This window comes from Natator depressus, chromosome 5 (genome assembly GCF_965152275.1).
Source record: "Natator depressus isolate rNatDep1 chromosome 5, rNatDep2.hap1, whole genome shotgun sequence".
Classification (NCBI taxonomy): Eukaryota; Metazoa; Chordata; order Testudines; family Cheloniidae; genus Natator; species Natator depressus.
Genome location: NC_134238.1, coordinates 100,723,371 through 100,749,554, shown reverse-complemented (window position 1 = coordinate 100,749,554; position 26,184 = coordinate 100,723,371). Strand labels below are relative to the sequence as shown.

The 26,184-nt window shown below is 39.8% G+C and overlaps 1 protein-coding gene across 1 annotated transcript in view; it reads left to right on the top strand.

Annotated features, from left to right (window-relative positions):
- The window catches only part of GLIS3 (GLIS family zinc finger 3), a 259,122-nt gene that overhangs the window by 60,610 nt on the left and 172,328 nt on the right, over positions 1-26,184 (top strand). Inside the window, exon 4 of the mRNA XM_074954088.1 lies at positions 140-1,265. Coding sequence (XP_074810189.1) covers positions 140-1,265 — 1,126 coding nt within the window. The remainder of the gene's footprint in view (positions 1-139; positions 1,266-26,184) is intronic.

Here is a 26,184-nt window from a genome sequence, read left to right as displayed (position 1 = left end):
CTGCTATGACACTTTGTGAGACTATGCCAACACAGAGAAGATAGAAGAACCAGTACATTAGTAATATATAAATTTATGAACCGAACTTTTAAGTTGACTTTCTAAACCCCTGCCTTTCTTTTTCCTGCCTTTATTCCAGGTCCCTCATGTCACGTGAGTCTCTGGCCTCTACAACATTAAGCCTGTCAGAAAGTCAGTCAACGCTGAGTGTGAAACATGAGTGGTCTCATGGGTACAGGATTCTTCCTTCCCTTCCTTCCAACCAAGGATCCCAAAATGGCAGTGAGCTAGGAGACATACTGAGTATACCATCTGGAACATCCATGTCCAACAACAGTGTATCTAACTCATTACCCTCTTACTTGTTTGGTATGGAAAATAACCATTCCCCTTACCCGAGCCCTCGCCATTCTTCAACCAGATCTCATTCAGCCCGCTCCAAAAAAAGAGCCCTCTCTTTGTCTCCATTGTCTGATGGCATTGGGATTGACTTCAATACAATCATCCGTACATCCCCAACCTCTCTGGTTGCCTACATCAACGGTTCGAGAACATCACCAGCAAACATATCCCCGCAGCCTGAGGTCTATGGGCATTTCTTGGGAGTAAGAGGAAGCTGTATTCCCCAGCCTTGCTCTATTCCAAACACTCAGAAAGGTCTTCTTGTGGCTAACAGCAACATCACCCTCCCAGGTTATGGTGAAAATGGGACTGTGGAGTACCAGCGGATGCAGCAGTTGGAACAAAGTAGCTTGCAGTCGGCAGTCATGAACAACATGGTGGTTCAACAAGGTATACCTCTGATAGACAGCCAGCCAATGAGCATGTTAAAAAGTGAACGTGTGGATGATTTTTCAGGCAGCACAGTTGACATGCCTCCTCCTCCCCCTCTACCACCTCCTCCACCACAAGGTCCACCACCCCCTTACCATGCACATCAACACCGACATCAGCATGACCTCATAAACCATTCCCATCAACTTGCCTTGCCTTCCTCTGCCCAGGGCCCTCTGTTGGATGAGGATGGTGAATTAGATGATTTCAATGGTAAACACTGCTGTCGCTGGATAGATTGCAGTGCTCTGTATGACCAGCAAGAGGAACTTGTGCGGCACATAGAAAAGGTTCATATAGACCAGAGAAAGGGAGAGGACTTCACTTGTTTCTGGACAGGATGCCCTCGAAGATACAAGCCTTTTAATGCCCGTTACAAACTGCTGATTCACATGAGAGTTCATTCAGGAGAGAAGCCAAACAAATGCACGGTAAGTCTAAAGTGACAGATCCTGTCGGGTAGAAGTACAGTTCACTGCTTATGAAAGTTTAGATAAGGTTTAATTCTGCACTAATTTCTGCTGGTGGACAGAATTTAAAAAAAATTAGAATGAATGAACGACTGCCCATATTTCCACCTACACAGTTAGGGAGAGGTGTTCTCTAATATCAACACTTTACGTTTGACCAGAAATAACTTTTTCTGCCTATCTGAATTATTTCTGAATCCAACCTGAGAAAGACATATGAGACTTTCATAAAGCAAGGAGTAGATGCCATGAGAGTGTGAACTTGCCTGCATGATAAGTACTGTGGCATATTTATTACTGGTTGTAATTAAATTGTCTTGCCTTAGGTTAACACTTTTTCCATGAGCAGTTAGCCAATATGCAAGATCTTGGTGGTTGTTTCTGTTAGGAGGAGAAATAGATGATGGAGTCAAGTATTTCTCTGACGCAATCCTGTGTGTTTCTAAAGCATGTACAAAAATCCTGTTTCCCTGAACACAGTAGGACTCAAACAACAGGAGATAGCTTTTTCCCTGACAGTTCTACATATCTTTCAGCCGGCACTCTACTCAAAAAGCATTCTCTCCAGGGGTTTTCGCAGGGTCACTCTACCAGCTGCGTCTGGGGCTACCTTGGTGCTGCTCTGTGTGCTCCTTCTCCCTCTTAGAGACACACAGCTGCCGGCAAATCAATCCCCCATACTTGCATTTACATTCAACCCACAGTGAAACCCTTCTGACATCATAGATCAGATTCCTGAGCAGCCTTATGTGTGTCCTGTGTTTTGGGTGGTGGCTTCTAATCTTTCAGCTATCTTGAAACAAAAGGACAGTTAATTTTTCCCTCATCTAGCATGCATGGAAGGCAACTGTTATGCCTCCCAGCGTCAGTGAGGTGTCTCCCAACTTCCAGCGTAACACCTCACAACAAAAGAACATATATTTTCTAGGAATAACTGCTGATGGGTATTCAACTAGAAGGAACTTACTGGGTTTTCTCTATATCATGTGGAACATAAATCAATCCAAGGAAGCTATTGTCAGTCTGCTTCCAAGCAATTGTTTGTGGGTGTAATACGTGGAGAGGAATTCTTCACTTAACATTGTGAAAACCAGTAAAAACCTTACAGGGTGTAATAAAAACATTTGTAAGACTAGTTAGTGCTTTTTTGTCATTGTAAGGTGCCTGAACTTTTCATTGTGACTAAAAGATGCAATATTTATGTCACACCTATCAGAAACACTAAAAATGAATTAATGTTTTACAAGCACAATGTAACCCAAAGGACAACAGGAAGGATTTGCTGCATTGCAGAATTTTTTTTTCAAACTTAAAATGAATAGCATTTCTTTTACCTTAGGATGATTGTGTATAGCAAATGTTCCTGAACCTGACGCACTCTGTGTATATAGCATATTCTTCTATGTCACTGGAAGCATGAAATATAATGTGACAACACAAAGCACAGTTATCACTTACGGAAGAGAATAGGCAAAATGGAGACATGTTTTTTGGGGTTTTTTTTAAGTTGGTGCTTTCCGATTTTACAAGATTTCTGCCCTATGCATTAATGTATAATTGCAGGTGTTTTGAATTATGCCTGATTAATTTGAGAGACAAACATACCATGTCTCAACTTATTTTAGTTAATAGAGAAGGTGCTGTTCTCCTGTGCTCAGTCAAATGATCTTTGCAGCTGCATCCTGAATGGATGTGAGTGGGGCAAGATTGCATTTTTCAAGGCTAGAGAAAAGGATGTTGCAGCAATTGAGAACTGAGATGATGAGAGCTTAAATGAAACCTTTAGGTGTGTGGATGGATAAGTAAGGTCATACCTAACAGACACTATGTGGAAAGAATCTGCAAGGATTAGATATAGCCTGGATGTGAAGAGTTAGAGAGAAGTCTGAGTCAAAGGTAACAGGCAGGTTATAGGCCTGTGTGAAAGGCAGGATAGCGGAGTTGTCCAGAGTGAAGTGACCAAGAACAGAGGTGGTGTGGAGGGTTTGGGGGAAAGAAAGGAGGAAGAGTAAGAGCTCTGTTTTAGTCATGTTGCTCTTGAGCTGATGGCTAGACATCCACAAGGAATGTCAGAGACAGGCCAAGATTTTAACTTGGACAGAAGGTGAAACGCCTGGAGTAGAGAGGTAGATCTCTGAGTCATCAGCATATTTATGTTTGTGGAGAAATAAAGCATGGAGGGAAAAGTGAGGGGGACCAGGAACAGAGCTCTGTGGAACCCCCACAGAAAGCTGAGGGAGTGCAGGCAATGAGGAGGAAAGGGGGAAAGGAAGGTGAGTTGAGGAGAGGGGGGAGGTCACATCATACTTTGTCAATTTTCTCTTGAAATAAATTGACAAGATCCTGTGTTGAGAGAGAAGTTGAGGCAGGAGGGGAGGGTTTGAGGAGTGATTCTAAAGTGTCAAAAAGGTGACTGAGATCATGGGCATGGGATTCAGTGAAGCTGGATGTTTAACTAGCAAGATGGCAGAACTGAAAGAGGGGGAGAATGAATTTGTAGCGGAGGAAGTCAACCTGGTCATGGGATTTCTTCCAGAGGTGCTCAGCAGCATGAGAGCAGGAACAGAAGAAGTGGGTGTTGAGGGTGAGCCAGGGCTGGGAGTCGGCAGACCCCGAAGAGTCAAGGGTGGAGAGCGATGATTGGAGAGAATCAACAACCATAACAATGGAAGAAAGGGAAGAGAAGGCAGGGAGGAGAGGACTGAGAGCAGATGAAAAATCTTCAACACCGATGAACTGGACATCACAGAAAGGTTGAGTGACACGATGTGGGGGCAGGGCACTGATGGGTGATGCTGAAAGAGACCAGGTGATGGTCAGAAAAAGGGAAGTCAGCAACGGAGAGATCAGAGAGAGAGAGAGCCGTGTGGGGTGAAGATCAAGTCAAGTGAATGGCCCTTTTGGTGACCTGGGATGCAGGTTGAATTAAGAGGTGAAGGCGAGGAGACATGCAGCTATGGGTTGCACAAGTCATCAACATGAAAGCTGAAGTCACTGAAGCTGAGTGGGAGATTGTGAGGAGAGGAAGAGAGAAAGCCAGGAGCTAAAATCAGAGGGAGGAGGAGGAGTTGGTGGGTGTAGATTACAGCAACATGGAGAGGGAGAGAAGAGAAGAGTGAATTGGAGTCTTGCTCAAAAGAGAATAAAGAATGGGAAGAGGAAGGAAGGGGGGGATTGGAAGCACCAAGAATGGAAGAAGAGAAGCCCGACGCCACCACTGTGGTCTGAGCAAGAGCAGGAAATGTGAGAAAAGGAGAGAGCTCCATAAAAGAGGGCAACTGCAGATGGCATGTCAGACTAAGGGATCCAGCACTTTGTCAGTGCCAGGAGCTGGAGGGAGTGAGGTAGGAAGAGGCTGTGGATGAGTCTGATCCTTTTAGAGAAGGAGTGGGCATTCCAGAGACAGTAAGAGAAGGAAATGAAATAACCCACAGGCAATAAGCTAACCACATCATACTGCATGAACATTTCAGTGAAATAATGGTTCTTAGCACCAGGCAATTGTCTGCAATGGAGAAATATCCTCCTTTTATTCATGTGTCAGAAAAGGCCATGGTCAGTACATTCATCATCCCATATTCTGTGCACCTATCTATTGGAGTCCATTGTCAATGTAATATATGATATATTTGACTATTTTACGGAATCTCCTAGTATTGTAATGACAATACTTTTCAATGTACCATCAACACAATATAGGGTCAAAGATGCTTCTAAGCTATATTACGCCAATGCTAACAGAACTAGTGCAGACTCAGATCCATAATTAATTGTTAAGGTTAAGATGAACTAGAGAATTCAGTTTTCCTTCCTTCAAATAACCTTTAATAATTCTATGCTAAGTTATACATCTGAAAAAAAATCAAGGAACTGCTAAACCTGCAACAGTATCTTCCAGTGATTATAAGCATCTAAGTGCACAAGGTTACATAGGTAAGGTTAGGGCCAAGAAAAAAATTCTCCACTGAATTAAATGGATTTATACCAGGGATGAGCTTGTTTCTTTATGTTGATGAAATAGAGGTTTGGAGTAGTGTGTAACATATCTCAAGACGAGATGACGTAGCCACTGATAGCATCTGGTCATGACTAAGCAGTCTGCTATGATTCTGAAAGATATAGTAAAAGTAGTGTATGCTATGAGTCAACTAGCTGACAGTAGATATGATGAGTGGCGAATGATTGTGTTTGTTAGATTCAAACTTAGTGACATGCACTGGGGATTTCATTCCCAAGAACCTAGAATATAATTATACTATCATACCAAGAGCTAATAGCCATGAAACAGTGAAAGCAACAGTTACAGAAGTCTACATAAGAACACAAGAACAGCCATGCTGGGTCAGACCAAACGTCCATCTAGCCCAGTATCCTGTCTTCCAACCGTGGCCAATGCCAGGTGCCCCAGAGGGAATGAACAGAACAGATAATCATCAAGTGATCCGTCCCCTGTTGCCCATTCCCAGCTTCTGGCAAACAGAGGCTAAAGACACCATCCCTGCCCATCCTGGCTAATAGCCATTGATGGACCTATCCTCCATGAATTTATCTAGTTATTTTTTGAAACCTGTGTGACTATAAGGAAGTGATCATACAATGAAACTAGAGTGTAGCGGAAGAAACTTGCAGACTGGTCCTGCCTAGACTTACTGCTAGTACAGTGAGTTGTTCTGCACCTGTCTGAGCTACCCAGTAAGTTAGGCTTCCTGTATAGATTTGGCTGGATCTACTGTTAGAACTGCACATTCAGATTAGGCACTAGAGTTGGCTGTCCCTTTCCGGTACATTTTTTCAGTGCTACTAAAAATCCCAGTACATTTTTTTTTTAAAGTTGGAGAATGCTTCATGCACGGGAGGGATTTTTCCCACTGTTGATTGTGTTTGGAGAAGGAATTCCATTCAGTGTTTGTTAACACTTACTCCGTTCTCCAGAGGCTAATTAGAACTCCCGTGGGATTCTGTCCTAACATGTAAATCTGTGATGGATTTTTTTAGGGGCTCCTGTTGTTATTTGCCAATTACCTGGTTAGGAAACCAAAAGAATCTTTCCAGGACATTACAATTAGGACAGTAGATTGCCTTTATCTAAACTTATATCTAAATGTAAATGTTTCACATTCAAATTTGGCCAGTGTACTCCTTTATTCACTTTTATTTAGGAGAAAATAATTTTTCTGAATAAAAAAAATTCTGGTTTGATGGGTAAAGAGAGACAACTGAATCAAAAATTGATATTGACATGCCAATGGCTATTATACCTGTGGTTGCCATTAAAACCCCCAGCAATGTTTGCCAACAGTTGCCACATAGCAGTATTTGAGGTTTCCAGTTTCCTCCGATATTAGAAAAGGCAAGTTCTGTGGTAACTGTACAATAGCACTTGGCAAATGCTGACTTTTTAATGACTTTTACTGTACATGTGAGTTTATTTCGTACCCTGTGTTTCTCCTACACTGGATGCTTTTTGTACTTAAATGTTCAGCGGCCATGCATGGTATTTAATTAACTTTCTGCCAGTGTTATGCAAATGATAAGCTTAAATATTTTACCTTAATGTAATAATAGAAGTATGCAGTTAGAAATTTCAGGCTCTCTCTTCACATTTTGATACAGCTACAGTTGAGGTGCTCTCCCCCTTTGAAACAAAATACAGCCTTTCTGCTTTTAATAACACCTGAACCATCCTCAAGCACACTACTGCTCTGAAAATTAATCTTTCCCGTGCCATCAGACATTGCTAAGGGCATGAACCAGGCTCTGCCATCCCTATCTGTCTTGGATCGCTCTTTGTCCTCTGTGTTGTTAAGTCCAACAAGTGTTCCCTCTCTGAGTAGTTTTTGACAGAGGGATTCTTTCAATCAGTCCCTTTTTCAAGTTTCTCCAGATGCCCAATGGCATGCCTACCATGACAGATGCTCTGGCTTCATTCTTAACATTTGTCCCAGACACTTTGTCGTCTTCTCTGGAAAATCTTTGGTGATAAGAGGTCATTGAACTCTGTGACAAATCTTGGCATTTGTTATAAATTCATTCAATTTTTATACCTCATATTTTCCTGAGGCATTTGCTTTAGAATGCATTTAGATATCTGTGCCTTTTGGTGGATTTCCAGTTTTCACATCCATATAGTAAGGTGGAGATAACATTTGAGTTGATGATTCATAGTTTGGTCTTTAAATTGTAGATTTTTCAATTACCAAATCTTGTTTAAGCTGGTAAATACAGCTGCCATCTTGATAAATTATGACATTATTTCCTTCTGGATAGTCCCATGGGCTGCTATTGCTGTTGTTAATATTTTTGAAGTGTAGGATAATTACAAAAATGTTGAATTTTCCTTTTTATCTAATATGTTTGATGTGATTTTAAATAAATAAAATTAACAGTAATAGCCGCCTGTCAGGTCTGAAACAACATCAACTGAACATCTGTTAAATATCAGAAATATCTTGGCTTCCAGAATATATCACATGACACATCAGTCTAGCAAACACATAAAACAGTTGATATGTTAACGAAGAGAGACTAAGATCCTAAAACACTTGAGTGATTACTAAATGAAACGCAAGGAAACCTCTTCTATGGTGTATTTATGTATTTGTCTGAATAATAGCTGCTCAGAAAATTTCCATAAAATGAAACTTTGATGAAAATCAGAAACAATTTTTTGCAAAATCTTTATGGAAATTCTTCCATTTTCTAATGAGATCCAATAATGTACCTACATGCATACAATATACATTATGTACAGCATGTACCATGCATTCAGTGTGTATATCTATATTATAGGGGGAGCTTGGTAGCAGCCCCTATATTGAGGTCATCTAACACTTTCCATTATAGAAGATTTCTGCGACCTTTTCTGAGATGTTCTAAGACCTCCACTGGACTTTTAAATTTGGCAGGGAGAAAACCCTCAGGCCAGAGACGTTCCTTTTCTTTGTCCCATGAAACTCTGTTCAAGTTTGGCAGAAATGTAAACTGTTTAAAAAACTGCTTTTTCTGTCTCATCCTTGCATTCCTGAGGAAAATGTTGTCAATGGGCCAAAATAACAACTGAACACAGATGTTGTTAAGAGTTGGACTCATGCTGCTAGCAAAGCCACAGGAGCTACAGCAATAGCAGACACTGCTCTGGGAATGCCTGGGAGCCCACTCCCCAAAGGTGAATGGACAGCAGTACATACCCTCTCTGGGGGTACCACGTCCTGCAGGAGCTTACCCTACCTCCCTAGGAGAAGAGAGAGAGTCAGTTCAGGCTCCCTGTGATCTGCCCATGAACCTAGCACATGTAGCCAGTGGCTCACCCCCAACTCTGTGATAGCGTCCTTCTGCTGCTAATGTAGTCAGTTCTGTAGTTCAAGTGGTTGACGTCGGTGCTGCGTTGCTGACATTTCCGCATTCAGACCTCATTGAAGATGCATGATGAGGGGTTTGTTACAATCATACATATTAGAGTCTGTTTATACCTTTTAAAAATTAGGAAATTATATATGAAAAAAGGTTTAAAGAACGTTATTTAGGTTACACAGTCAACCATTTGAAAGTTCAGAAGTGCCAGGTTTATGGTTGCCCAGGCAACATTAATCCTGCCCCATATGCATATGCACTGGTACAATTTTCAATTATATGATCATGTAGTGTTTTTTCCACAGGGCCTCTGTCTCATTCAGCACACAGGATGGACATGCAAGGGACAACCGTTAAGGTTGCCCAGGCTACTGTAAACCTGGCATTTCCTAACTTCCAGGAGCTTGGCATTGCAATCTAAATAATGTTCTTTTAACACAGTTTTGTTTGTTTGTGAAATAGAGAATGTAGCCACAGAGCGGAACAATTAGTGAGACACTACAACTACTCCCAATTACTTGTGTTAGATGTTTTGGTGGGATTTTCAAAGGAACTTCAGGGAGTTAGTTGCCCAAATTCATTGTCAATAGGCACCTTACTCTCTAAAGTAATCTAAAAATCCCAGACTTGAGCCGCAAAGTATATACATATAGTTATCCATGCTATATATAAAAATACAGAAAGAAGTCCCAGATGCGGCACTGTCATCTTCAGGGTGGTTATTTGTGTTACCCAGTTTCACATCACAGAACACACTTTAGGAATCTTCCATTTGGTGGTGTTTTAAATTCCATTTCCCAAAAGGAAGTATTTGAAACAGTTTACCTGAAAAGCTGTTCTCTGTTTTAAAGACTTTAATCTGTAGAAAATTCGTGTCCAAATAGGCTTCTTTTCTGTTTCACTGTAACTCAGAACATGAATGTAAAGTATCTAAAAATGTAAATGGAATTTCCAAGTAGTAACAACACTTTTTCTGTCATCAGTACTATATTTTTAAATAATTACTTCACTTTAGAAAGTGGGTGGGTAGCAGTACACCAATTTATTTTTGTTGTTGGGTTTTTTCATTCCCTTGTGCTGTGTTTTAGAGGAATGTTTTCCAGATTTTCAAATGCTTCAATAAAGCTTTTGTCAAATAAAAGTAGAAATGAGCTTGAAACAAACCTTCAAATCATGAATTATGGATTTGGTTCTAGAGTTGGTTCCAATTTCTCTCTCTCTCTCTAATGGGCCAAACAAAAACCTGTTATCTGATCGCTCCTGAACATAGGGTTTGGAATCTGGATTCAAACTCAAACCTTCCCAGATTTCAGAGGACTTAGATTTGGAGTTTGGATTTGGCTCATTATAGAGTTAGGGTTGAGCTACAAATTCTATCTGAATTTGGTTTTATATTTGAGGGTTCAGTTCAGAGGTATGTCTGAATATGCATCAAAACGTTAGGATCCAACTGCCTGTGGTCCTGTCACAGGATCCAAACCACCTGAATATACAAAATTGGGCTGGAGCTTTAATGAAATTAGATGTATCCATTAGTTTATGATGAAAACAGATAATGGGCCCAATCCTTCAAACACTTCATCTTGTGAGTAGGTCTTACTTAAGCGAGTAGCTCCATTGACTTCTGTGGGCTGCTTGATAGAATTGAGGACTAGTCATGTGAGTAAGAATTTGTGGAATGAGGTTTCTATTTCCTTGTAACTTCCAGTCTCTATCTGGGTTGCCAGCTTTACCTTGCCCTTGGAGAGCAATGCTTGCTCATGGCTGAAGCTGTATCAGGAGTGGCATGAATAAATGATGAAAAATAACCCCAAACAGCTTTTTCAGCTTTCCATTTATTGATAGACCTGTCTAATACATTTCTAGAAAGATAAATAATAAAAGCCATTTGGATAAATTGAAGCCCCAACTATGATACGCTGCTTGTATCCCCCAGATTCTGTTTGTTACACCAGAAACAGACAGAAGCGACCCCCACAATATAGATTTTTTAAAAAGGAAGACGTAAAAAATTACTAGTTAATAATACTGTGAAATACGTCTCTTACAGTTTTAGCTCAAACAAAAATTGTCAGCTTCTGCTCAGAGTACTGACAACTCATTTGCTAGGGATTAAGCTTTTAATTAAGAATTAATGCTCTAGCCCATTGCAAAGAACCTTCTAGACGTGTGACACTTTTGATTTATCCCAAGTGTTCAGAGTGAAATTCAGTGGTATGCACAGTGAAGGACAAATATGAAGGTTTAGTTGTGAATATGGGTCTTAAAAAGTAATGTTGAAGATCAAATCTTATAGAACAGCTATCTGATTGTTTGCATAGAATAGTTAAGAAGTGGACAGTTGCCATATTTTTTGTGTATGTGCACATGAATAACTTTCCATTAGTTAAATATGTTGCAAACCAAAGGCAAATTAACTGCTCGTAAGGGTTTTGATCACAGCTCCTTATTTAAAGTTCAGGTAACCTTAAATTTTTTTTTCAGCATTCCAGTTTAGTTTAGACTGTTTCTGCTAATAGTGAAACGAATGTGTATAACGTCGTGTTTAAAGAAATACAAGCGAGGGCATTGATCCTGCAGATTCCTACAAGAATACACTATGTACACGAACAGTCCCATTGACTTCAATGGGGTTCCTCATGGGCATGATCCTGCCATCAGTGGCACACTTGTCTAGTTCAGTTGATTTAAATGAGACCACTCAAGCACATAAAATTAAGCACATGCATAAGACTTTGCATACGAGGCCCCTGTGGGTAATTCCATGCATGGATTAAAAAAATCTAGGGGTTAAGAATCCATAACACCCAGGAAATTCAGAACTCAGGGTAGAATGGGTCTCTCTGATCACGTTGCATCCCTAACTCACGTTGATGTGTCTACATTTTTCAGCTTGTATGGTATGTAGTCTATCACCCACTCTTCTATCAGAGAGGACTGTTCCATCCTTAATTTCTTTATTGTGATGCTCCATTTTAGTAGCATGCCAGGGCTACTCTGTGATTGAAGGATTGCAGCACTCCCAATGCACAGCTTCTGATTTACGGTTACCCCTTCTGGTCCTTTCTCCACCCTACCTGTCTGACAGGTAACATTTTTTTCTGTTTCAAGAGAATTAGTAAAAACAACAAAAGCAAAACCCCAAACTTTGTTTTAGTGATGCATTGTCAATCCTTAACAAGAAGCTTCCACAAACAAGTTCTGCCTCAGACTGTGATAAACCTTTTGAATCAGAGGTGGCGGTCCCCACAAAAGTGGAGGAGTGAAGGACTGGAAAATGTAGGTATTTGTTTTCCTATTTAAATAAAAGATACATTCTTATTACCAAAACCAAAAATGGGAACAAAAACCATGTTGCAAACAACCTAATAACCTTCACTGGAAATATTTATTCTTTGTTTCTGAAAACTATATTGCATGTTGCAGTAGCACAGAGGTGAATGTGTGATATTTAAAATGCTGGGGGAGAAGACCTTTAGGGGATATCTTTCCCCAGTATATAATTTCTTAAATACTTTATGCTTGAGACAGTCTGAATTGGGAATGAAAGGAAATGGGAGCATTCTGGAGGAGGATTGTTTATTCCTCCTGACCAAGATATTTTTAAAGTATCAGTATATTTGTTAATTAAAAGGCAAGTCTAAAGTATTCTGAACAGTGAATTCTGTAACAATGAAATCTATTGTCTGTCTGTCTGTTTGTTTATATTTGTGCAGAAGAAATTCTCTAGAACCTGAGTTGCAGTTTGCACATTCTGAAGCATTGAAATAGTTTGTGGTTTTCATTCTATTTCACTATACTTGGTCTCATTATTTGGGGTGGGCGTTAGGCATAAGCTAAAAGCCTGTCTGTATAACAAGCACAACCATGTCAGTGAAGCAGGTTACAGTACTGATGCAGTTACCACACTTTTCCATTTCATAGTATAAATGGGAACTTAAGCATGTTTCCAAAGGATTTGGACTGTGCAAGGCTTTAGCATGGTTCATGGACATGGTTTAAATATCATCGATCCTACAAAATGGAATCAGGTTGTAATGGGATCCCCTGACATGGTTGTACCATAGTGTAGATAGGTCCTAAGCAGGCCACTACAATGGGGTGCTATAATAGCATTAAGATTGCTGCTGATTTCTCACTGTCATTCTTCTATTGAATTGCTGTCTACATGTCCTCTGTATTTCTGAGTAAGACTGAGTGGAAACAGGGTGCCCTTTTGGTGGAGGCAGTGATGGAGATACATATTAGGGCCTAGGTGAGTTGCTAAGATGAATAAGAGGCGGATAGTAGGGAGCTATGGTGATAGGGGGTGCTGAAACCACCTTCCTTACAGACAACCGACATTCCGAGAGCCAACTTTGTTAACTACATCTGAGTTCACTGTAAATAGGTTCAACTGGATTGCCATAATTCTTTGAACTGTTTAGAGTACTTATTTTCCAGTGTCTTTTTAATATTGGTTTGGTACTTTGCTCACCATTTTCATTCCTGCCACCATCATTTATGAGGATGGACAGCAACTTTGTCCCACAAGTGCTCAGCTCTAGAGGATTAACACATCATGACAAAGTTCAAGTTCACAAGTGAATGGTTTAGAGAGATGTCATCATGCTAAGCAATTCTTTTTCTATGTTCTGTTTTGCTGCCTGTGGTACTGAAATATAATATTCCCCATCCGCTCATAAAGCAGCTTTTTTGGTATAAAGAGTTGTTATGAATGCTTTCCCCCTCCTTTCCCTCATGGAATGCTTTCTTTTGGTCATGAACTAGCACATGCTTAAGACAAAAATGATAATAGGCCTCCCTGGGTACTTTTGGTACATTTCAATAAATACATTCCCACAAAATGAAATTGCTTTGGCTCTTTACTATGTTCTTTAGTGGTTTACACTTTCAAAATTACCCCAAAGAGATCAGATGTAAACATCTGAAATGCCACGATTCCTGTTCAAGGTCGATCGTAGAGCACAGCTGATGGAGATATTTCCCTAGTAGCAATCAGATCTGTATTTTAAGAAAGTGCAACTATGCAAAAAACCTTATCTGGGCCAACAATTAAATATCATTGATTCTAATTAGGATTTGTCACATAATAGAAAGACAAAGTTTCTTTTGTTTGGTGAAAAGTCTACTTTGCCTGCTTACTAAAATGCATGGATTTCTTTCCAGTGGCTTTAGATAATCAGTATGACAAAGTTTCAGTCCTGTGATCTTTCAGCTCTCCTCAAGTGATTCAGCCTCACTTGTTGAAACTTGTTTAAGGTGTTTGTGTGAAGGCAGTCCAGCACAGAAGTTGTTATATGGTGTGACAATGAGGTCTGCACTGTTTGTTTATAGAAACCTGTGACTCCATCATCAATGGAACTAAGGAACATTTATGCACTTAATGGATTGTTGGGTTTATTAACTTTATCTGTAGTACTCCTGTTAGTAAGCATGCCCATGGTGATATACAGGCTTGTTCCTCTCTGGCCATCTGGCAAGGACTGGCTGTCTTTTCTGGCTGTCTGGGTCAATGAGATCTGAATCTATTGTATGAATTAAAAGAATTTGAGCTGCTAGTTATGATACTGATTTTGTTTTGGGCCAGTGAAATGGGCCCATTATGGCAGAACACGTCAAGGAAAGACACATACGGGTTGAGTGGATATTCCAGAATTCATTATAATTAGTAGTTCTGCAGAGGTAATAAATCAAAATATATCCGTGAGTCACCAGTTCTTTCCCAGACTCTTAAATTCAGAAAAATGAATTTCTGTGACCCATTGGTCAAAAGCATAGAATATTAATGAAACAACAGGCAATTTAATGCAAAATAAAAAGCAAACCTCAACCATCTGCAGTTTCATTGATTTATTTTAATTGTGGGAATTTGCTAAAAAGTGTATCATGTATAATTTGTGTGAGTTGACATTTCCTTTGAATGTAGAGGTTTGCTAATTCCAATCTGTATTGGTAAGGGTTGGTGTAAAGTCATTGAGTGAAATTCTAATCTCAGCTAGTGAGATTGCATCACCATGCATCTTGAAAATCACTGCTGGGTGATAATCTCTGTAGAAACATGCCCCTCCCTCCTCAGCATCTAGCCACCTCTGGTGATTAGCCCCAAAGTTTAATTCCATTATCTCTCATATGCTCCTCACTACCAGATATACAGTAGCCATATACTGCAAAGCAAATGGCTCCTGCGATGTATCTGTCCAGGCCTGGAAGATAGTCAGACGGGAACTCCTCATAGATGGCTTAAATTTATTCTGTCTAGATTTTTTATACCTTGATCATCATCCTGCTGTCTAAACATCATTAAGTATCACTAGTAAAACTAAGACTAAAGGCAAATACACTTCTGATTTATGCCGTGTTTTGTTGGTATAAACCAAGGCACAAGGGCAACTGATGGTCGAATGCTCACAAAGAGAAGGTTGCAATAAAGTAAGGCAGACACAAACTCCCCTTCAGAGGTATTGCAGGTGATCAGTGCAGGCTGAAAAGTGGCAGTGATGACTTGGACTGACTTGTGTCCAGGGGTACTGCAGACTGTGCTGATGGCAGAAATTAAAGTTGCCATCCCTTATTGGAACCCAGCAGGAGCTAATACTGCCTGTGGTCCTGTCACAGTGAACCCCGACATGGGGATGTGTAGTGCATATTTATACACCCTGTCATGGGACAGAGAGGAGAATCTACCTGTTAGACAGCCTCCAGGCTTCCAGACACCATAGAGCTGACTTGCTGGGCTTTTTGTTTTGCATATGCCTGTCCTTTTAAATCTGTATTTTTAACTTTAAACTTTTTAAGGGTCAGATTAAGCCAACTTTGTTCACATTGAATAGTCATTGCTCTCATTAAGTAGTCCAATGGATTTTAGTGGGACTAATCAATCACATGAATAAGATGTTACTCAGTATAAATAAGGGTGGCAGAAACAGGACTACATTTTTAAAGTTGTGGAGGAGATTCTGAACTCAGTTATACTGGTTTAAATCTGAAGTAACGCCAGTGAAGTCGATGGAATTATTCCAGATTTAAACTTGTCTCAGAGGGATCAGAATCTGGCTCATTGCCATTCTTTTTCTGTTACTTGATCCATTCTTGTCCTTCAGTGCTGTATTTTGCATGATTCTTCACCTCAGCTTTGATTTAAAATAAATCTTAAAATAGAGGAAAATTGCTACTGTATTAATGCATGCATGTAAAGTACAGGGGCTAAATAATGGCCGACTTCTCTGAAATTAAAATAGAGGCTACTGAAGATAATTTGAAAGTTTTTGAGAAATGAAAATGTAAAATTTACTATTCATAATGTATAAAAAGCAACTCATACTCTCCTAGTTTACTTTCTCTCTTGTTCTGTTGCTTAAATCCAGTCAATATTTTGGCTTGATTATTCACTAGATCTTCCAGAAGAAAACACGCAGCTCTGCAGTTAAATGTACAGAGAAACACATAATTCTACTTAATACACTGTAAATCTAATTCAGTAACATGATATAGGCTTTTCTTTTTAAGTCCATTCAAATCTTTACAAGGAAAAAGAATAGCCTGAACTGACTCCCAGACCAATAATTTCTTGTTTCAAATCTCCAAGGCAATGTATTCATTCAAGGCTATAACTTAATAAATACCATATATAATTAATATAACCCCCCGGACCCCCAAATGTTTAGCACTTGAAAATGTTGTCAGACAAATCAAGGCCTTAAAATTATACAGAAAGTCTGTGTAGTATTGGATTTCTATAGAAAATGCCAGCAAAATTTAGGGAGAGGAGAAACAGAAAATGAAAGGCACCATGTCCCAGATCCTTAATGGCAGTGACAGTGTATTGTATTTATTGTTTGCCTAGAATAGGGGTTCTCACAGCAACTTTTTTGGTGGCCCCAGAGTGTGATCACCATCTCTTACTAGTGGCCGCTCTGACAATTTTTCCTAAAATACTTAATTAACTTTAAGAAAAACAAATAAATATGCACATATACATGTCTAAATTATGACCTAAACAGCATAGAAACACAAATAAGGTGCTTTGCATGTTTTGCTCTTTTTGGTTGAGTTCCTTTTTTAGACTTGCTAGCTAGTAAAAAGTGATAGTTGTATATTTGTTAATATCCCTTTTCACAGCAGAGTTACTCAGCCCTGGGAAGCTGGGGGACAAATTAAGCCCTGGATGGGGAGGTAGGTAGGGGGGCTGGAGGAGGCAACAGGCGCCATGGGTGATGTGGGAGGAGGGGATGAGCCCAGAGCCAGAGTCCGAAGCCCTGCAGCTGGGGGACAGAGCCTGCTGCCCACCACCCCAGGGCTGAAGCCCAAGCCCACCGCCCCCAGAAAGGTGGAGAACTCATACTGATCGCCTGCTCCAACAGTGTTTGTGGATCCAGAAGCGGGCCGGGACAAGCTCCTGCTGGTGGCGTTGGGGGAAGGATTGCTGCTTTGTTCCCCTCCCTCCCAATCACCACCGGGGAGGTTGTGGCCGCAAGAAGAGCCCCTGGTAGCTGCATTTGAGAATTGCTGGCCTAGAATATTTTCATCCATATTAGCCTGGGGCTGAAGATAAAAGACCTTCCACTGAGGTACTGTTTTCTGTTGTTTCCAGTAATACCACAGGCAGTAACAACCTCAAGATTTTCCTCTATCATTTAGTTTCACTGAACTGTAGATAAACAGAGATCTGCTAGAAGACTGTTTAAACCAGGGAAGGTAGATTTTTTATTATTTTTGGGATGATTAATTACTTTTTAAAACTGATACCAAGCTTCGGTCTGCAAACAGTTTGTTGTTCGTAGAAATATATTTATCTGACTATAAATATAATCGGAAATGTCCAAACACATGTTCAGACTGTTCAAAGGCATGTGCTTGTTTTTAAATAACTGAACTTGCTGCAATTTGCATAGTGGCAGTGGTTTACTTTCCCCCCCCAAAATAAATAATTTGTTGATATGATTGCAGACAGGATTGTACAGCTGGGAGGATAGGGAAATGCTTGATATCTGATTGTACATGAGGGGAGGGAGCTTCTGGATACATGATTTTATGCAAGCTCCTATGTGTTTTGCAGCAAGCCTGATTTAAATTCTCCAGCAATCTTCATACTTCAGCCCAGTTTCTTTGGCAAGCCAGTTCTGGGGCACGTTGCAATTGCTGTGGCAACATGGAATAAGCTGGAAAAAAATGTGCAAGCATATGTTTTTATTTAATTAAATATTAAAATGAATAACCATCAATACAGCATGTTGTGTTACTAGCATTTGATCCTACCGAAAAACCCCTCTATTACAAAATATCTAGCTCTCATGCCACCGGAATGACAATTCACTATGCAAGGTAATATCTTTTATTAGATCAACTTCTGTTGGTGAAAGAGACAAGAGAAGTTGATCCAATAAAAGATATTACCTCACCCACTTTATTTCTCTAATATCTTGGGACCGATATGGCGACCACAACACTGCAAATTCACTGTACACACAATACTGATCACATCTAACTGCTCTGTGGCCAGTGTTGGGGCAGGAAGTGGGGTGGAAATAGAGGGAAACAAAGGATTTCACAGCTCTCCCTATGAGAAGGAGAGAGAAGCTATTTCAGAGGTGTTCTCTGTGAAGCCCTGTTCATTTCACAGCAAAAGAAGAATTTTGTGGCCATTTCTGCTACACAACTGCTTGGGCCAGGAAATAAGTAAAAAAAGATTAGAAGAAAGTCATTAACTGCAGGAACAATTTATCAGTGGAATTTATTTGCTCAGATGGAGGTTTTGACACCATCACTGCAGGTATTCAAGAGCAGGTTAGGTTGTAGTCCTGCCAAATACGCAGGTGTAGAGTATGTGACCTACATGGTCTTGCAGTGTGTTTCAACTAGGAGCCTACCCCAGGAACTGTAAAGTGTGGTCTGACTTGATTAGCTGTACAGTAGAACCTCAGAGTTACGAACTGCCCAGTCAAGCACACATCTCATTTGGAACCAGAAGTACACAAACAGGCAGAGACCAAACGAAAAAAAAAAACAAACCACACACACAAAAACCACACCACGGTACAGTACTGTGTTAAACGTAAGCTACTAAAAAAATAAAAGGAAAGCAGCATTTTTCTTCTGCATAGTAAAGTCAAAGATGTATTAAATCAATATTCAGCTGTAAACTTTTGAAGGAACAGCCATAACGTTTTGTTCAGAATTACAAACATTTCAGAGTTATGAACAGCTTCCATTCATGAGGTGTTTGTAACTTTGTGGTTCAAGATATATTTCAGATTGCGAGTGCAAGTTTGCATCTAGGTGTGAGTCATTATTTTATGTGAAGAAACTCTTTAAACTCTGCTTTGCTTCACCAGCCATATGTAAACAGAGATTTATATTTCTAAGAACAACCATTTCAAAAAGTTCTGCTTCTCATTCGCCAAGAACATACCTTAATAATATATCTTCAGTCTAAAATGTGTTGGCTCTGTTTACTAATCATTCACAACAAAATATCAGTATCTTGGCTTTTGTACAAGAACATGGTCTTTATGGCTTATGGTAATAAAACTTTGTCAGTTTTAGTCAGGCTGCCCTCTGTTAAATAACGTAATTTCAAAGTCACCATATGTTGAGAGAGAGAGTCAGCAGATTTTATTCTCTCTTCTTATTTCTGTTTTTCATGTGTTTGTTTTTTGGATAATATGCAGCAGTGATACTAGGTGGTATACAGATACATGTATATAATTTGCAGGGTTACTATAGGTATACATTTTCAGGACACAGCAAATAATCAAGTGATACGGTACTGATTCTTTTTCACAGAAACAGTAGATTCTGTTGAGAAATTGGATGACTCAGGAATGATACGTGAAGGAAAATCAGACAGGAAATAAAGCAATACACTTTGAGAATAACTAGAACTAACTGGTAGAGTTATAAACACATGAAGGGTCTGATCCTTCTAAACTTACTCATACAGAAACTCCAGTTGACAACAATGGGAGTTTTGCATAACCAAGGACTGCAGAATCAAGCTCAAAGTGAGTAAGGTTTTATTGTAATTTAATTTGGCATAATTCTAGCATAAGAGCCAAAACAACAGAATGCTAGAAAGGTTTTAGTACTATTATGGCATTTGGCTGACCTAACCAGAAAATGGCTGCCATTGCCTGGCAATTTAGCTTCACTCAGCCCTAAATCAATTCACTGGCTGGCTGTTCTTAGGGTACCTACTTATGTCTTGCTAAATCAAACAGGTGACAGGTTGTATTCTTTTACCTAAAACTGCCACCAGCTATATAAAAACAAGCAAGAAAGTTTCTTCCTTGTTCATTTTATAAGTACATCAACTTGTACATTTATTTTACTATTTAATTTTGTAAAGCTTATCAGTACGTTGTGGACAGGGGAAAATATCACATCACTTAGACTGATGTTGTCTGTACTACTAAACACCAAAAATAATTTTTTTAACATAGGCAAGGAGCCATCACTAAAAAGGACAGCAGGGGGGATGGGTGATTTTTAACTTGTGACCCAATGTACAATAGTAAGTAGGACGTTTAGCAATATTGATTTCTGACCTTTTTAAAAAAAATAAAAATCATGTCTGCATTGTGTTCAGTCTGTTGAAAGACGTTTTGCAAAGGCCTTAGTTCACAAACAATTAATCTCCCAGAATAATTTGTTTACCTGATTCTGTTGCCAGATGTACTGTACACGTATGGGTTACTCTTCGTGGTAGGTAAAGAGACTTAGCCTATAATGCATTTTATTCTGTTTCTGCGTTGTAATGCATATTGATCTTGATCATGGAAAATGTGAGCAGTTTTCCTTTGTTTGAATCATTCATCTAGCTTTTTCAGTAATTGTTGTGTCACTGAAGCAGATCTCATTAAGAATATGCCAAGGTCATTGAATAGCATGTCAATATAATTACAGTGCCCTTCAAGCTGAACAATTCAGACCTGCAAATAGCAATTCACAGTGAGGTAAGAGAATAATCTGAAATCTTCAAATTGGGGACTAGTAATAATATTTAGCTCTTACAGAGTCTGATCCGGAGTGAACCAGTGCAGTAAGTCTCCTTCAACTCCCGCTGATTTCAGTGGCCTTCTAAGGGCACTCAGCATGTCAGAGGACTGCTCCGCGCCTTGAAGGATTGACCCCATATTGCAGTTGTCATCTATACATCTCAAAGCACTTTATAAATGAGGGGAAAGTACCATTATCCCTGTTTTATGTTTGGGGAAACTAAGGCACAAAAGTAATGTGACTTGGGCCAGGTCACACAGCAGGGCAATGGCAGAACAAGGGATAGAACCCAGGAGTCCTGATTTCCAATCCAATAAGCCAGTAGTTCTCAAACTTTTGTACTGGTGACCCCTTTCACATAGCAAGCCTCTTGAGTGCGACCTCCCTCCCCCTTATAAATTAAAAACAATTTTAAATATATTTAACACCATTATAAGTGCTGGATGCAAAGTGGGGTTTGGGATTGAGGCTGACAGCTTGCGACCCCCAATATAATAACCTCATAACCCCCTGAGGGGTCCCAACCCCCAGTTTGAGAACCCCTGCAATAAGCAATTTCCATGCTCCTTTTTCTAGTCCCTTCTTAAAGTCATTTTTTTAAACAAGTTTAAAAACCCCATGCTACACTCAGGAAATTATTTACAAACAAGACCTCTGTTTTCCCTACTCCCCAGTGAAATAAATACATATAGTAAAGTCTCCACAAAGATCATGGAACTAATAAGATATACTTCCATACTTCCTTATTCAATCACTCTGCTTTTGGTTAATGTTATTTATTTAGGTTTCAGAGTAACAGCCGTGTTAGTCTGTATTCGCAAAAAGAGTACTTGTGGCACCTTAGAGACTAACAAGTTCCATTAAAAGGTGCAAAGTGCCTTCAGTACAGTAATATGTGTCTATAATGGAAGTTATATGGGGATTTCTCTTTTTCATAGGGATTTTTTTACTTTTCCACGCAGACTATTTGATGAGTGCTTTCTAACTGCCTGACACTTTTTCTTTCATCAATTCTTCCTATCTCTTCCTCCAGCTTCTCTCACTCTTCTTCAAAGAACTGAGTTTTTGACTTTCACGTCTGCCATTACTCTGGTTCTTGTCAACTGAAGCAAATGTGGGTATCGATTTCAAATGGCTAGTGATTTAAGATCACGGGTATGGTATGACAGATGTCCAATTTCCACAGAGCAAAGTTGTCCTCTGTATATAAACAATGAAGGATCATAAATGTTTTAAATACAGAATTTAAGGAGGGAAATTTTGGTATCCCTTTGCCTGACTTAGTTATTATGAGTCCAGTTCTACAATACTCAAAGGAATCCAAATATCCCCCTAAAAAGTACCTAAAATAGTTTCTATACATACAAATGCCATAATTTTAAGGTCCAATATCATAGGTCTTTCCAAAGTTAGAATGAGTGCTGCCAAGGTCCAGTTGAGAATTTGAGAATCTCCCTTTACTGTTGGATAAAGCTTCCATTTGTAGCTCTGCAGAGCCATGAGATCAGTTTGTAAATCTAGCACTACATTTTTTGATGTCGCTCTTTACTGAAGTGACATCCACATAACATATATAAATCAATCGAATGTACATTTCCATGATACATTCAGCTTGTGCATTTACCCTGGACATCTGATTTTTCTTTTGTTGTGGTATCTCTTTCCATATATGTCAAATGAATCTGAAATAAAAATATCAGAACACCAAACAACAAAGCAGAGGCACTGCACAGATGGTTCTGAGCAGTTACATCAGTTAAGCTGTGTGAAACTCATTTAGGTATTTCTGATTTAGGTGTTTAACTTTTTAGTTTCAAAAGTGGCTTGTATCTGAGGTGTTATCACTCTAGATTGTAGCAATTGTTGGCTGTTTAGCTAGAGGAGCCCAAAACAATGTGATAAAAACAGTACACATTTTTTAAAGAGTTATTGTGGCAAATCTGAAAACTCAATTCAGTAATGAAATTATAAAATAGATGGATTATAGTCCTGCTTAAAGTCTATAGTGAGCTACCGGTTTCTACTGAGCATGTGCAAACTTTTTTTTTAATAACTTGGCCAACTATACATGGGTTTTCATGAGAAGAGCAAAAAGCACATTCCTGGCACAAAGGCCACCCTCTGCCAAATTTCAACAGAAATGTGCTTGCTACAAAGCATATAGGCATTCAATTCTGTCAACAAAATGGTTGGAAGAATTTTTATTCCCATGAGCAAAACAACATATTTGCCCTAATGTTGTTCTTAGAAATGGCTGAACCATTTTTGCTGAACATTTCCAAAATTATTCAGCCTAAGACAGACACATGAGACAGGAAATTTCAGTCCAAACAGTTAATGTTTGTTATAATTATGAGCAACTGAAAACAGGGTAATACGATTGCAAGTGTTGGGCAACCTTAACTGAAGGCAGAGCTAGCAGCTCTGTCTATAATATACCCAGATATGGCATTTTCCTCATTTTCTGTCTATGTTAAAACATACAATAGCTGAAGCACTAATGACAGCTATAGCCAAGGTTGTCTAAGCATTTCCTTTTTAACTCCCAGTTTTCAATTGTGCATGACTTTCAAAAGTTTCATGTTTCAGGCTGAAATTTTGCAGGTCTGGTGTCCACTGAAATGTGATCATTTTGGTAAATTTGAGCAAAAACAGCTGAGCTGATTTTGAGTATAAGGACATGTGTGTGGTAGGGAATACATTTTTCCAGTTATTAAAAATATCTTGTAACCTTTTTGATCATCTGCAGAACTGAAATGGCTGGTGCTGAGAAGTTGACATTTGGCAGGGAAATAGTATTTATTGAGAAGTACCTTTGAGTGTTCCAGTGAAAACTGGTTTTGATTTGGCCTAGTTTAGAAAGTATGAGAATCAGACTTTGCACAAGTGGGTTGTGGTTTCTTAGCCCTTCTATTCAATGTTCTGAGGGAGACAGGAGGCTGTACAGGAATTCTGCCCTGTGCACTGCCAAGTAAGGTAAGCATTAGACATTTAATTTGCGACTTACCAAATCAGTGGGAGGTGCAAACACTCAGCACCTTGCTGGGTCAGGCCCAAAATATAATTGACACTATTGGATTTTATTTTTTTTTGAGGAAAAAATTGATGTGTTCAATTTGTCACTGGTTTGGTCAACCCTTATAATTATTAGCAATATTTTGTAGACTCACAGAAGTCACAGATGGGAAAGACCTATTAAATCCAAGCCTATCCTTATAAGATTGCAGAATGTATTCACCAACAAATAAGTATTCTGTACTTGAACTTATAGCACACTTAGCTCTTCAATGGGAAACTTCAGGCTTTTAATATTAAAATTGTCTCCCACCCAACTTGAAAGAGAAATTCTGTGCTTGTATTTTGAAATAATGGTTGAAGGGCTTCTTTATTCCAGCTCTACGATGTCTTATGGAATTGGTGACAGCGCATGCAGTTAACATGCAAGTCTTCCAGATGACTTGCAAAGTACACTGTGATTACAGGCAATGTCGGCCTGAAACATTCTTGTCTTCCTGTGAAATCATATTTATAGATGAAAGATGTAACAGTTATCGAATAGAAAATGTCCGACTAGATTCCTGGTGCACGTTGTCAGAAGTGAGTGTTGATTTTGTAGTACGTTTTGCTAGGAGTGGCTTAGCAGAGCTCAGTAGTGAAAGATGGAAAATGACAAACTAATATTTAAAGCATGTGGGCTGATGACAGTTGATACTAATCAGATTTTATGGTTCATCTTGACCTGTTGCCTCATGGGACACTGATCAAAGTCTGTGAATTCTTCTAGCGCAAAGAGTCATTCATTATGTCTCTCAGTGCGTTATTTCTGGACTGCCAGAAGATTTTTGCTAATAAATCAGAAGCATACAGCATGACCATGGGTCAGAAGCACTAACCTAATATCTCTGCATGATGTTTTTCAGAAGACTTAGGGTTGTTGGCTTGTCTGCTTGGAGTGAGTGTTTATTAGTAGTCACAATGTTCAATTTGTTTCTAAGACAGAGTTCCTTTAGTCCCCTTTAGTGCTCTTATTTGAAGGATAACTTATGCAGTATCTTCATGTTATTCATAAACATGCTGTGTGTTGAAAATGTTGTGAAAATATATAGAACGCTAGTGAATTGGTGCTGACAACCATTGACACTGTGACATTGTAGTTTGTCCATGAATCCTTACCCATTACTCTGAGATGTAATTATTTTGTTGGATTTTGGCAAGATATCACCTCTGATATTCAGTGATCAAAATTAGAATTTATGGTAATGCAACAGCAATCCTTCCAGAGAATAACAAAATTGTCCAGATTCATTACTGGTGTAAGTGGGAGCCGCGACACTGGTGTTATACATCTATAGGCAACATTTTAATCCTGTTAGACAGGTGTTTGTACTCAACTACTTATCCAGATTTTGCAGCTCAGAACCATTTTGGGGATTATGTTTTTGTGCCAGGATATTTAAGAAGCAAGGATCAATATAATTGATTGTTATTAACTAGGGGTTTCATTAATATTTCCCTTGGTTTTTCATGCTAAAAAGAAAAGACTGCTTTGTTAAGCATAGTTCATTAAGTGTAGCGTTAGGAAGTTTCATCATTACTGTAACTGGTTAACTGATATAATACCATACAGGCACTGCAGGAGATATAGATATAATGATAGGGTTCAGCTGTGTGAGTAGAGCAGACATGAAGTTATCGTGTCATTTCTAATCTCTGTTCGGATTTCTAAAGCATTTATCAGTATAGTATATGGGCAGAAGTGAACTATCCCCAGGCAAGCACCATGCGTCCAGGAGCACACCACCCCAAGGAAGGGTGCAACCAGGGGTGAAAGTAACTTAAAGGACTTACTGGTACTCCGGAGTCCTGAGCAGGGGGCGTGGCCTCCACTGGAAGAGGTGGGCCGGGCCCTTTAAATCAAGATTTAAAGGCCCCAGGGCTCCGGCTGCAGCTGGGAGCCCCGGGGCCTTTAAATCCCCCGCAGCGCTACCAGCTGCAGAGGCGGCTGGGAGCCCTGGGGCTCTGGGGCGATTTAAAGGGCCCCGGGCTCTGGCCGCCGCTACCACAGCGGAGCCCCGGGCCCTTTAAAGCGCCCCCTGAGCTCTGCTGCCGGAGCCCCTGGGGTAGCAGCAGGGCTCCGGCCGCTGCGGGGAGCCCTGAGCCCTTTAAAGCGCCAGCCTGGGGAAGCCGGTCCAGTCCGGCACGGCGTACTGGCTCTTGCCGGTACACCGGACCGGACCAGACCAGCTTACTTTCACCTCTAGGTGCAACATATTTCCTTATACTCCTGCAAGAGGCCAAATGCGGTGGGGTGGGTTCATGGCTACCATCTCTACATCCTCTTTGGAAAGCCAAGTGTCATTATGTGTCCCAGGCTTGGGCAGTTTGCATTCAGAGGAGTGCAAGGACTATAACTGTGCCTGGGGATGGAAAGAGGCAAACTCCTCGTGTCCTTTTTCCCCCAAGCACATTTGCTCCTTTGCAAACTATTCAGGCATAATCTGCTCTCTATTATAGGACATCCAATGTATGTATG